Source organism: Sturnira hondurensis, unplaced genomic scaffold (genome assembly GCF_014824575.4).
Source record: "Sturnira hondurensis isolate 20B ecotype Veracruz unplaced genomic scaffold, ASM1482457v3 Scaffold0022017, whole genome shotgun sequence".
In the NCBI taxonomy this organism is placed as follows: domain Eukaryota; kingdom Metazoa; phylum Chordata; class Mammalia; order Chiroptera; family Phyllostomidae; genus Sturnira; species Sturnira hondurensis.
In genome coordinates, this window is record NW_028094648.1 from 4716162 (window position 1) to 4729878 (window position 13717).

Sequence of the window (13717 nt, forward strand, 5' to 3'; positions counted from 1 at the left end):
TGATTCACCATTATATTTAGAGACATTCCATTAAAGAATAAAAAGAAGAATGTTGGTTATTATTTTTTGTTAATAAATTGTTTTTTTAAAGATTTTATTTATTTATTTTTAGAGGGGAAGGGAAGGAGAGAGGGAGAGAGAAATATCAATGTACAGTTGCTTCTTGTGGGTCCCCTGCTGGGAACTTGCCTGCAACCCAGGTATGTGCCCTGACTGGGAATTGAACCGCGGTTATTTGGTCCACAGGCCCGCGCTCAATCCACTGAGCTAAACCAGCCAGGGCTGAATGTTGGTTGTTATTTTAAAAATTTTATTAGGGATTTCTACATTGAAATAGAACAACAAATGAAAAATAAAGGGATGTACCACTATTTTCAAATGTCACAATTATATCAACTTAAAACTCTCAAAGTAAAGGTAGTCAAAAACTTTAAATCAGGTTTTATAATTATTTGAGTCTAATTTGCAGTTAGGGAATATTGTGGCTCTAATTGAGAATATGAAAACTGAAAATCTGAAATTACTAAAGAATTCTTTTTAGAGAGAATTATAGAAGACACAGATAAACCCAGGTAACTTAACATCTGAGTTTCCTTACTGATGAGACCAGTAAGGAAAAAGGTGGGGTTTGCCTCTGTCTGGTTTGGGGCTTGCTTTTTACATCAGTAGAAAAGGGCCTGGAGCTTATCATACAGGTGGCCAGTGTAAAAGAACAACAGCTCACATCAGGGGATCTTTGTTTCCCTTAAGTTAATCATTTCTAACATGAATCCCAAAATTGTACTCGGGTCCCATGCCCTGGAGATGATAGACTGAAACTCTTAAATCATTATTCCCGATGCATTTGTATCAAGGTAAGAGGAGGGAGCTAAAGTGGAAACTTGGTCACTGGAGGAATGTGGCAGCAGTAGCCAAAGGTATTCTGAGGTTGAGGATGATTATAAGTTCCAGAGCATGAAACACCTCTTAGAATTTGTGTTTGGATCCTTTGCCAAGGCTTAGCCAGGTTACCTGCTGCCTAGAAAAGAGGACCAGCCCTGTCTGGTGTAGCTCAGTGGATTGAGTGCTGGCCTGCAAACCAACAGATTGCTGGTTCAGTTACTAGTCAGGGCACATGCCTAGATTGCAGGTTAGGTCCCCAGTTGGGAATATTCAAGAGGCAACCACATGCTGATATTTCTCTCCTTCTCTTTCTCCTTCCCTTCCCCTCTCTCTAAAAATACATAAATAAAATCTTTAAAAAAAAGAAGTATGATAAAACAACATAATAGACTCTACCAAAGTACAAATTATTAAAAAGAAGAAAAGAGGACTAGATGCTCTGCCTTTACCACTTGCATGAGGTTTATCCCAACAGCACGTTTTCTTCTTTTCTTCATTTTACCAAACACCAATGAAAATTTTGCTGGTTATGCCAAAAAAAACCCCCAAAACAGAAGACATTAAAATTAATCAGCTCTAGATAAAGGGGAGCTTCCTATGCCTTATAAAAAGGCCCTGATACATTAAAAACTTTTGAGTTCTGTAGGTCACATAAAAATCAGCCAAAATTGTAAGGCAACAGAGGTCATGCATATTTCTTATATCCCAACTGACATGAAGTCAGATTTTTTTAAAAAAGACTTAGTGATGGACCAAAGGTCAAAGATACCTCAAATGTTTCTGTTGAAGTGATCAGGAATACAGTGATACTAAGGTGGAAACAATATGTAGCAGAATCAATTTTGATGGGAGAAGAGAGTTTGGTTTTTAATCTGGGGGATTGAGATGCCTTAGATATACGCAGCCACGCTGTAGTTGTTGGCCGTCTGCTCCTGAGTAAAACTGGAGAGTTTGCAGCCATGCAGGTAGCTGAATAGACTAGATGAAGACCCCGTTAAGAAGTGGAAATATTAGCACACACATCTTCAGTAGGCCAACCTCCTGTTAAAACCAAAGCCTTTTAGAAGCCGAGTGATTTCTTTTCAGTAGTCAATATTGAAAGTATTTAAATGATGAAAAGTGCAAGGTGATTAACTGAATAAAATAATGTAATTGCTGTATAACATGGTATTGACTACAAAGCTTTCTCAGAATTTGGTATAGCATCAGGAATGTAAAGGGAGTGACTTTTGGCCAAGATGGAGACCGTAGGTAGATACACTTTGCCTCCCCGCACAACCAAAAGAAGGACAACAACAAATTTAAAAACAAAAATCAACCAGAACGGCCACAAATTTGAAATGTATGGAAGTCTGACAACCAAGAAGTTAAAGAACATTAATCCAGACCAGTAGGAGGGGTGGAGATAGGCAGTCAGGTGGAGCGGACATGCAGCAAGGCAGTGGCTGGCATTATATTTGTATGCATATAATCTGGGAGGAACAACTAGGGAGTGAGACAGATGGTACAACCCAGGGTTCCAGAACTTCAAATCCTCTGGCTGTAAGAATCTGCTGGGGTTGTGGTGGTGGGAGAAACCCCTAGCCTCACAGGAGAGTTTGCTGGAGCAACCTACAGGGTTCTACAACGTACACAAACCCACCCACCAGGGAATCAGCACCAGGAAAACCCAGTTTGCTTGTGGGTAGCAGGGGAAGTGACTGAAGGCCAGCAGAGAGCTGAGCAAGCGGCATTATTCCCTCTCTGACCCCTCCGCCACAACTCAGAGACGTGGTTTGCCCAACCCTGGTGAATACCTAAGGCTCTGCCCCTTACTTTATGACAGGTATGCTGAGACAAAGAAATACGGCCCAAATGAAAGAATAGATCAAAGCTGCAGAAAAAATACAAACCTATCAGATGCAGAGTTCAAAACACTGGTAATCAGGATGCTCACAGAAATGGTTGAGTATGTTCGCAAAATAGAGGGAAAAGTGAAGGCTATGCAAAGTGAAATGAAGAAAAATAGACAGGGAACCAACAGTGAGGGGAAGGAAACTGGGTCTCAAAGCAACGTTGGAGCAGAAGGAAGAAGTAAATATTCAACCAGAACAGAATTAAGAAATAAGAATTCAAAAAACTGAGGAGAGGCTTAGAAACCTCTGGAACAACTTTAAATGTTCCAACATCGGAATCACAGGGGTATCAGGAGGAGAGGAGGAAGACCAAGAAACTGAAAACTTACTTGAAAAAGTAATGAAAACTTCCCCAACCTGGCAAAGGATGTAGACTTCTAGGAAGTACAGGGAGCTCAGAGAGTCCCAAAGAAGTTGGACCCAAGAAAAAACACACCAAGGCACATCATAATTACATCACCCAAGATTAAAGATAAGGAGAGAATCTTTTTTTCCTCAGATTTTATTTATTTATCTTTAGAGGGGAAGGGAAGGAGAGAGGGAGAGAAATATCAATGTATGGTTGCTTCTCATGCATCCTCTGCTGGGGACTGGCCTGCAACCCAGGCATGTGTCCTGACTGGGAATCAAACTGTGAACCTTTGGTTCACAGGCCCTCACTCAATTCACTGAGCTACACCAGCCAGGGCAGGAGAGAATCTTAAAAGCAGCAAGAGAAAAAGGAGACAGTTACCTACAAATGAGTTCCCATAAGACTATCAGCTGATTTCTGAAAAGAAACTTTGCAGGCAAGAAGGGGCAGGAAAGAAGTATTTAAAGTCATGCAAGGTGAGGCCCTACATCCAAGATTACTTTATCCAGCAAAGCTCACATTTAGGATGGAAGGGCAGAGAAAGTGCTTCCTAGGTAAGGTCAAGTTAAAGGAGTTCATTATCACCAAGCCCTTATTACATGAAATGTTAAAGGGACTTATCTAAGAAAAAGATGATGAAAAATAATCAAAAGTAAAATGACAACAAACTCACAACTAGCAACTGAACTGAAAACAAAAACAAACTAACCAAACAACCAGAACTGGAACAGAATCACAGAAAAAGCAATCACACAGAGTGTTGTCAGTGGGGAGGAGGAGGGAGAGAATGGGGGAAAAGGTACAGGGAATAAGAAGCATAAATGGTAGGTGCAAAATAGACAGGGGGAGGTTAAGAATAGCATGAGAAATGGAAAAGCCAAAGAATTTAAATGTACGACACATGGACATGAACTAAATTAAGTGGGGAGAATGCTGGTAAAGGGGTGCAGGGGAGGGGGAAATAAAGGGGAAAACATGGGACAACTATAATAGCATAATCAATAAAATATACTTTCAAAAAATGTAAATGGAGTATGTGAGTGGATTTTTTAACCAAATTATTAATAAACTTTAAGCAAGATGTTCAGATAACCCAAGTCAACCCAAATGCAGCCACAATCTCTATCATTTTAACCACCTTCTTATTTACTACCTTTATTATACCACTTACCATATTCTCTTGGGTATTACATTTCTTCATGGTTCCCTTCTTTCCATGGTTAGGCTGCATGCAACCGTGTACACACAAAGTAGGTATTACAGGTTTTGAAGTGAACATTTCTGCTCTTAAAAATAACATCTGTAAGACTTTGGCTATAGGGGAAATGTCATTACTGGTTTTGATTTCCCCACTTTGCCTAATTATGTATTTGGTTTCTGCAGACAGTGAGCAATTTCTCTGTTAATGGTGTTGGACTTAACACAGAATGTCAGGAACCTTGTTTTAATATCTAAATCATTTAATCTATCAAATGTATTTTTATTTTACCTTTTGTTAAAATGGAGCTGTTCTTTGAAGTTGTTTGTCAGGTCTTAGCATTTTAGTGCTTTTTAAATGTTTTAAAAATCCCTCCCCGAGGATATGTTTGATTATAGAGAGAGGGAGAGAGAAAGAGGGAGGAGAAGAGAGAGAGATACCAATGTGAGAAAAACATTGATTGGTTGCCTCCTAAACACATGCAGACCTGGGATGGAAGCACAAACTTTTGGTGTATTAGATGGTTCTAAACGACTGACCCGCCTAACCAGGGGTTTAGTGCTTTTACTTATAAACTTAGGAAGGTGGGAGTGTTAATATAAAGCAGAAAGGTCTGTCTTTTTGGAGCTGTGGGAAAACAGTAGTTGAACAATATATTGGATTTTTTCCCACTCTTTATTAGATTTAAACCTAAAATATTTTCAGAAACCATTCTGTTTTCCAAAAACATATGAGACATATGTGAAGAGCAGTTGACAGTAGCAGTTAGTGTTATTTTAATGCATTTTTTCTCCTTTACCGATTTTAAAAGTAGTGGTTTTTTAACCTCTTTTTGAAATTAATTTTTACCTTGTACAAAATAGCATGACAGGTCAGTTGTTTCAATCACCTTTGACATTTCAGTCTGTATTTATCATATAGATTCAGAAGACCTGTATTTTGCAGCTGGTTGATCAAAAAACAAAAGAATTCTACTTTTCCTTTTTACCTTCAGTGGTCTCTGGGGATGTACTTGGGCTCAGTATTGCCAAGCACCTGCCATTTGCCTCTTCCTCTTTTAATTGAATGGCAGGCTCCTACTGCAGGATTGCATCCAAAGCACAGAAGAATTTCACAGTTTTAGAGCTGTCTCCAGAGAGTTGTGAGCATATTTAACTTTCTGTATTTGTATGAGATTTTTGGACTTTGCCAGGCACTGCTTTCAATCTCTGCATACTCCTAGAGCTTGCAGCCTCTTAGCAATGTAAATTATTCCTTTATTTCTCAGTGTTCCATGAAGTTTTCTTCATATATTTTTTCTGCCCAGACACTTAGCAAGCAAAGCTTTAACCTCTTCAGTCCATTGCTTTCCTGCTCCACTCTCCCTGTTGAAAGTGACCTGGAATATTTTACTATTTCTAGCCAAGGATTTGTTACCCAGGAAACCAGATAGCTCATTTTCAGTAAGCTCTAAGTGGCTGGAAGGATCTAGTTTAACTGGTACAAGCTGCCTGAGGGGAGTAACTTGAGAAATTGCCAAATAAGCAGGCTTTGTGATTAAAGAAAACTGGACCTACATGATTCCTGACCTTATTCATTTCAGCTTTTAAGGGAAAAAATTGCCCTCAAGACAAAAGGGAAAGGAAACCATTTTTTTTTAAATATTTTATTTATTTATCTTTAGAGGGGAAGGGAAGGCGAGAGGGAGAGAAATAGCAATGTATGGTTGCCTCTGCCGAGGACACACAATGTATCGTGTGTCCCCTGCCGGGAACTGGCCTGCAACCCAGGCATGTGCCCTGACTGGGAATCGAACCGCGATCCTCTGGTTCGCAGGCCCGTGCTCAATCCACTGAGCTACACCAGCCAGGGCAGGAAACCATTTTTAAGTAAGATTTATTTTCTTACCTAATTTAGTCTAGTTTACTAAATGATTGTTGGTTTTTTTAAAAATTGGGCTGGAAATTGTTTGGCAGAGGTTCTTCTTTCTGTCCTAAGGTTTATCACTCAGGTTAATTTATTTTCCTCTGATATGAATCTCTCAGTCTTTTAGCATCATTAACTCTAAGACCACATCATTTCAGTAAGTAATCCTAAGTCATAAATAATTTAGTCTGTCAGGGTGTGTAATATTTTCAGCATAGTATTTAATGCATTGGTAATTTAGTAAAATCATTTCAATTATAATTTTTTAGATTTTTTACTTTGCAAGTGCATTTAATGTAGTTTTTCTTTTATTGAAATGCCTAAACAATTATAATATATAATTTTGAGATTCTTTTTACAAATAAATCAATGTATTAATGTATACATAAATATATGGTAGATATTTACTTTATTTCTTAGTGGATATGTATTCTTTGGAACAAAATTTTATTAATAGACATCTAATACTTACAGCTCTTGTTGAGAACCATTAAAAACTGCTGAACAGTTAGAACCTTTATTTTCTCATTTGAGTTCGTACTCTGCAGTGGTGCAGACCCTCTGAGCCTTACCATGTGTTACCCTGCCTCTGGGGTAGCTTTTGGTTTTCTTCTCTGTGTCATCACCTAAAATTACTGATGCAGGAAATAAGATACAGATTGCCTGATCAGATTAAGGTTTTTAAATGCATCATTTTTTTCTGATAACAAGTGTCATTTGTTGGAAAAAATTTGAAAAGTGTAAGAAAGCAAAATCAAAATTAATAAATTTTGCTTATAATTCCAGTACTGCAAGCAAGCACCTTAACTGCTATCTTATTTGGAGATTTTCGTGTATAGCTATGTACTTATCTACATATTCAACCTCGTTTAGATGTCACACAGTACAGAGTTAGAAGCACAAATTCTGGGGTTCAGATTGTCTGTTCTAATCCTGGTTGTTCCACTTCTGTGTGACCTTGGACAAGTTATTTAACTCCTGTTTCTTTAGTGTCCTCATCTGTAAAATGGGAATGGTAATCAGAGTAACTACTTCATAGTATTGTTGTGAAAGCCTATGAGTGAAATCATTCATGTAAATGTTTAAGACAGGGCCTGGCATATTAGAAGTCAGACAATATCATCTACTGCTATTGCAGATTATTATCATGAGTAGCAGTGACAGCAGTACTAGTAGCATTTAATGTGTAGTCAGACTGAATTCATCAGTTCTTCTGAGAAAAGGATGATGACCTCAATGGTGTAAGTTTAAGTCGATATCTTTTTATATTCACAGGGGTCAGGAGAGTGCTGGTATTGTCACCAGTGATGGGAATTCAGTACCAACATACAGAACACATAAGGTATATTTGAATATTAAAAAAGTTGATTATAAAGGTAACAATAGCCAGATGTTAACTAATGTATGAGGGTGGGAGAAGGAAATGTGGATAAATAATTTGCACATAAAAGTTAATCTTTGTATCAATCATTTCTATTTGTCAAATTAGGATGCATTTCTTTCCCAGTGATTGTTTGCTAGACTGATGCAAGCAGGTCATATATTTAAATACTTCAACATGCTTTGAATTTTTAAAATGCAAATAATTTAGTTTATGATATTTGACAAATTTTATGCTTAATACACCAGCCCTTCAAATTCAACATTGTGAATGTATTAAATGCCACCGAATGGTTTTCTTTACAGTGGTTAGTTTATTATGTGAATTTCACCTCAAGTTTTAAAAAATGCTTTACAGTTCTTACAGTTAAGTCCTTTTATAAGATTAGCATTCTGAAGCACAGAGAAATTAAGTGAACTGCTTTGTCTAATTTGTGAGTGCCTGGGCAGAGGCTTAATAAAGCCTCTACTCACTAGCCACTAGGTCTGTTTTTTTTTCCTAAGATGAGTTTTTACTTTGACTTTGCAAGGGAATGGGTCTCATAAATCATGTCTTTACTGAAGACAATCTGAAGAAATTATATACTTCAAATCTTGGAATTGGACACACGAGGTACGCTACTACAGGAAACTGCGAATTAGAAAACTGTCAGCCCTTTGTTGTTGAAACACTTCATGGGAAAATAGCTGTGGCACACAATGGCGAATTGGTTAATGCTACTCGATTAAGGAAAAAGGTAAGTTTCTTTAAAATTTTTTTTAAAGATTTTTAAATTTATTTTTGGACAGAGGAGAAGAGAGGGGAGAGAAACATCAATGTGTGGTTGCCTCACATACGCCCCCCAACTGGGGACCCAGCCCACAACCCAGATTTGGAAAAAGTTGATTTAGAAGAACGAAGTCAGGGTTCATAGTTTATGGACTCTTAACTATCACCTTAGCTTTGCCCCTATGTTAAAGGCATAAGAATTAAATGGAATGTAAACTTGCAGATGATAAATATAAGAAAAAGTGATATGGAAACAATTATAGGACACAGCCTGAGAAAGGGGCAAAGCAAGTTATATTCTGTTTTGTTCATATCATGGTTTTTGGAGCTTTGTGTTTTATTTATTTATTTTTAAGATTTTGTTTATTTTTAGAGAGGAGAAAGGAGGGTAAAAGAGAGGGAGAGAAACATCAATATGTGGTTTCCCCTGGTGTACCCCCGACTGGGGACCTGGCCCACAACCCGGTACCTGCCCTAGACTGGGAATCGAACTGGCAACCTTTTGGTTTGCAGGCTGGCACTTACTCCACCTAGCTACACTAGCCAGGGCTGGAGCTTTTTGTTTTTATTGTGACTGTCTTTTCATCTATCACTTCATTTCCTCCCCCCTTTTTAAACTACCTGGTATTTTTATATTCCTGGTAGCTTCTTACTCATCCATTATTCCCATTCATTAATAAATGCCAATTTTCTTCAGTTTGTTAGGTTCCAATAATCATTTGGTAACCTCAAATAAAAACCTCAGGGAGTATTTAATAATAGGTAACACAGACACACACATTCTCTCTGCCACCTCAACCCCCAACCCCCACCATTATCTCTTTAGTATTCCAGAACCAGGCATTTCATGCCAGATTAATAGTTAAAGAAGTTGATGGTGAATTGATGGGTGAAAAATATTTAGAATCCACGTTTCTGTTCAACGTGTCCTTCTATTTTCGATTCTAGCTTAAGTTATTTCCCAGAGGTTTGTCCTTCCTGCCCTCTTCTTAGGCTCTGGCATTCTAAATAACAATAATGTGTAGTGGTTTTTTGTCCCCCAATTAAAATTTTTAAAAATAAAGCTAGAAAAATATAAAAATGAAATAAAATTAATTTTAAAACTCACCACTTGGAGATAACCACTATAAGTTCAGTTCAATTGCTAGACATAACACCTTAACCCAGATGCCGGACTTCATCTGTAACATTCAGCTGCTCCCTGCAAATGTTCTGTAGTGTCTGTTTAACCTCAGCCTCTGCATGACCTTGGCAATGCCCTTGTCCTGGTCAGACTTTCTCAGAACCTCTTCATCATCAAAGAGTGTACCTAACCAAATTTTATTACATCTTTTACACGTGATTGTTCAATACAGTTGACTCCTTTCTTCTACTCTGTCAGTGGTTAGTGATCAGTGTGAGCCAACAAACCTGGCTTGAGAGCCCCGGCTCCAGAGTGCCAGTCTCAGGGGAATGTGTCCTGTTTGTCAGCAATGTCGGGCTGAGAGAGTTAGAGCCACATTCCCAATCCTTATGCCTTCTCAGCCCTTCTCTCCCCCTTTGCAGCTCTACATTCCTTCATACTCAGCTTTCAAAAGCTTTCCTGTATACTTCCTAAAGCACTTTTTCCCCCCTGCCTGAGAGCCTTCAGAGACTAACTTCCCGCAGCTGTTCTCTGTTATGATATGCACATACCATTTAACGGAAGGCAGGATTTTCATAACTCGTGTCCAGACGGTGCCTTATCTTTTCCTATTACGGCGGGCTACTGGGTGAGGAGTGCAGTGCAGCTCTAATGATCACACTCTTCTGCCTCCTAACCAGCTTCTGCGCCATGGTATTGGTCTGTCAACAAGTTCTGACAGTGAAATGATCACCCAGTTACTGGCATATACCCCTCCGCAGGAACAAGACGATACCCCAGACTGGGTAGCAAGGTAATGTAGTAAATTTGAAAGCTTCTCATAATGAAAGCTTTGCCTAGCAAGTGTTTATAAATGAAATTATTCATTCAATTATGTAATTAATTCTAGGATTAAAAACTTAATGAAGGAAGCCCCCACAGCATATTCCCTGCTTATCATGCACAGAGATGTTATTTATGCAGTACGAGATCCCTATGGAAATCGTCCTCTATGCATTGGTCGTCTTATTCCTGTATCTGATATAAATAATAAAGGTAATGAACTTCAGAAGGAATATAATTTCCTAATGCTTTTCTAACTCCTGGTTCTGTTGGCACACGCTGAAATTGTTATGTATATTGGAAGCATATGAGTAAGAAGGGGCTGGGTGAAAAAGAAAAAAAATGATACTTTATATTTCCTCGAGTATTCCAGACAATGAGTCACTTTTAATATATTTAACATTCTTATTTTTTCCTACCTAAATTGCCTATTTATATCCTTGCCTAGTTTTTTCATTTGTGAAGTATGATTTCAGTGATTTTTCTTCTTGATTTATCAGATGTCTTGTTTGAGCCATGAAATGCTTGAAGGAATCTTGGGATCATTAATTTTTATCTTTGGCTCAAAGCACATGAGGATCCATGTGCTCTTTTTTTTTTTTTAAAGATTTTATTTATTTATCCTTAGAGGGGAAGGGAAGGAGAGAAGGAGAGAAATATCAATGTATGGTTGCCTCTCGTGAGTCCCCTGCTGGGAACTGGCCTGCAACCCAGGCATGTGCCCTGACTGGGAATCGAACCGCGATCATGTGGTTCGAAGGCCTGCACTCAATCCACTGAGCTACACCAGCCAGGGCAGGATCCATGTACTCTTAAAGTCATGGAAATGGATATTCTATGATTTTTTTAAAATTATGTTATCTATTTGGTATTTAATTGTCTTGAAATAGGTAGCCTCTTTTAAAATTTCTTGAATCCATTAACTGAATTGTCTTGTGATTTACAGAGAAAAAACCTTTAGAAACGGAAGGATGGGTGGTGTCTTCAGAATCTTGTAGCTTTTTATCTATTGGTGCAAGGTAGGTTTTCTTATTTGGTATATTAGATTTTTCCACATCAACAAAAAAATTTTAAAAACCTTTACATAAAAGTTTATTTTGATGTCTCCTAGAAGACATATTTATAAATGCAGGATTTTTTGTACATGGTGCTCAGCATTTACACTGACTTTAAAGTTCCAGTAATATTTTCTAATTCTGAAACTGGCATTTTGCTTTCAAAATGCCATGAGACATTTTAGAAAGGAAGAATTCTCAACAAGGAATAACTACAATAAAACAAATTTAAGCCAGCATAAAAATGTTCTCTAGCCTTTATTCTTTGAAAAATCAATGAAAGTTAGGGCCTTTTCCCCCCACCCTGTGTACAAAGAGTTTTTTTTTTTTTTAAGTTAGAATTTAGGGGTAACATTTACAGAAATTACTGCTGGAGTATTATTTATTTTTTAAAGCCATCTCTAGACTTTATATTAAACTGAACCATCTTTCCTTTATAAGGGAAAGGGACTCTGTGTGTACTTTAGCATAAATATTATCAGCCTTAAGTTTATTTAAAGTCTTTTTTAACACTTTCCTAAGATATTACCGTGAAGTCTTACCTGGAGAAATTGTGGAAATATCTAGACATAAAGTCCAAAGTCTTGCTGTTATACCAAGGTCTGGAGGAAACCCAATGGCTTTTTGTATCTTTGAATATGTTTATTTTGCAAGACCAGATAGTATATTTGAAGGTGAGTAAAATTTCTTTATTAATATAAATCTGTTATCTCATTACACAAAGGCATACCTGGCTCTTTGAAGGCACATTATAGATATGGCACTGGGTCTCCCAAGTCATAAGATCACAGTTTTTTTCTTTTATATGACTCTTGGGTGTTGGTTTCCCTTAAGGAGTAAGTACTGTGGTCTTCATATATGTATTGAGGTCACTTTTCAAAAACAGTGAATTTCCGAGTTTATGTATTGACACTTTAGTGTTTTTGTAAGTCTTTTTGTACTCAACCTGTAGAGTTCTAACAAGGTAGTTTCTTAGAATAGTGGTATTATTCTATGTTATATTATACTATGTGAAAATAATCAATTTCCTTTTTAAACATTACAGACCAAATGGTTTACACAGTAAGATACCGGTGTGGGCAGCAGCTGGCAATTGAAGCCCCCGTGGATGCAGATTTGGTTAGCACTGTGCCCGAATCTGCCACCCCTGCTGCTCTTGGTTATGCTGGAAAGGTATTTTCTCTTAACACTCAGTGAATTGTTCTTCTAGCAGTGGAACTGGGATTCCTTGTATGTAAAGAGAAAGTCAGTTTATTGTAAGTAAAAAGAAAATGTCGGTTCCTTTACAAGCGTTACTTATTTTCCGGCCTTTCCATTCCATGGTGCTGTTTTAGTGGAGACCACAGAAAGGGTCACCTGAAGACTAGGAGAATGATCTTCATTTAAAAAAATAACATCATCAATATATATAGACATTACTCAGTGTTCACTATGTTGAAAAGTTTGGCTTATTAATTTTTAAAAGAAATAATGTGTGCAAGTTTTAGAGAAGTATAGCCTTGAGATGGATAAATCACCTCCTAGACTGCATTTCCTTAGTCTCCTGGTTTTAAATATGTTATTTTTTTCTGACAATAATTTATTCTTTGTCATGTCTTTACATGCTTCGTGTTCTCTTGCATTATAGAGAAATAATATTTAAGAGAGAAGCATTACAAATTCTAGCACAGTGAATTGGTTTTCCCACCAAGTATATCACTTACAGTGACTTTTCTTTTTGCCTTCTCCCCCTACTGTTTAAATAATGAAGGAAAATTGTAGTTTCATAACAGAGAGTGCAGAGTAACATTTTAATTTTTACATACACATTGAAATGACCTAGAGAAAATAGGAACCAAAGTTCTCTGTACATTACTGCTCATTGTCCTTTTATTTATTCTCTGTCAGTGTGGGCTTCCGTATGTGGAGGTACTATGTAAAAACCGGTATGTAGGAAGAACCTTCATTCAGCCAAACATGAGATTAAGACAGCTTGGTGTTGCAAAAAAATTCGGAGTATTGTCGGACAACTTTAAAGGAAAAAGAATTGTTCTTATAGATGATTCAATTGTGAGAGGCAATACCATCTCACCCATAATCAAGTTGCTCAAAGAATCCGGTGCAAAGGAGGTAAGTGATATTAAAACATATCCCAAAGCACCAATAATTAACAGTATGGAACTGGCATAAAAACTGCAATTCAGGACAGTGAGTGAAAATGTATAGTTCAATATAATAAACTGACATTTTTCAAATTAGGTGTGTTTAGCAATAACTGCAGCAGTGTGGAAAGCACGTAATAACCACTCTCAAACTACATACTAAATGAATTCTTAACAGATCACAAAGCTCAGTAG

General features: G+C 37.4%; 1 protein-coding gene across 3 annotated transcripts in view; it reads left to right on the forward strand.

Moving 5' to 3' along the window:
- Positions 1–13717, forward strand: part of PPAT (phosphoribosyl pyrophosphate amidotransferase) — a 32596-nt gene that overhangs the window by 15551 nt on the left and 3328 nt on the right. For 2 of the 3 annotated variants that reach the window (XM_037034062.1, XM_037034065.1), the window contains exons 2-9: positions 7508–7574; positions 8143–8349; positions 10185–10297; positions 10394–10539; positions 11273–11345; positions 11904–12055; positions 12427–12554; positions 13269–13490. In XM_037034062.1, coding sequence (XP_036889957.1) covers positions 7508–7574; positions 8143–8349; positions 10185–10297; positions 10394–10539; positions 11273–11345; positions 11904–12055; positions 12427–12554; positions 13269–13490 — 1108 coding nt within the window. The remainder of the gene's footprint in view (positions 1–7507; positions 7575–8142; positions 8350–10184; positions 10298–10393; positions 10540–11272; positions 11346–11903; positions 12056–12426; positions 12555–13268; positions 13491–13717) is intronic. The other variant, XM_037034063.1, reaches the window with a different exon arrangement.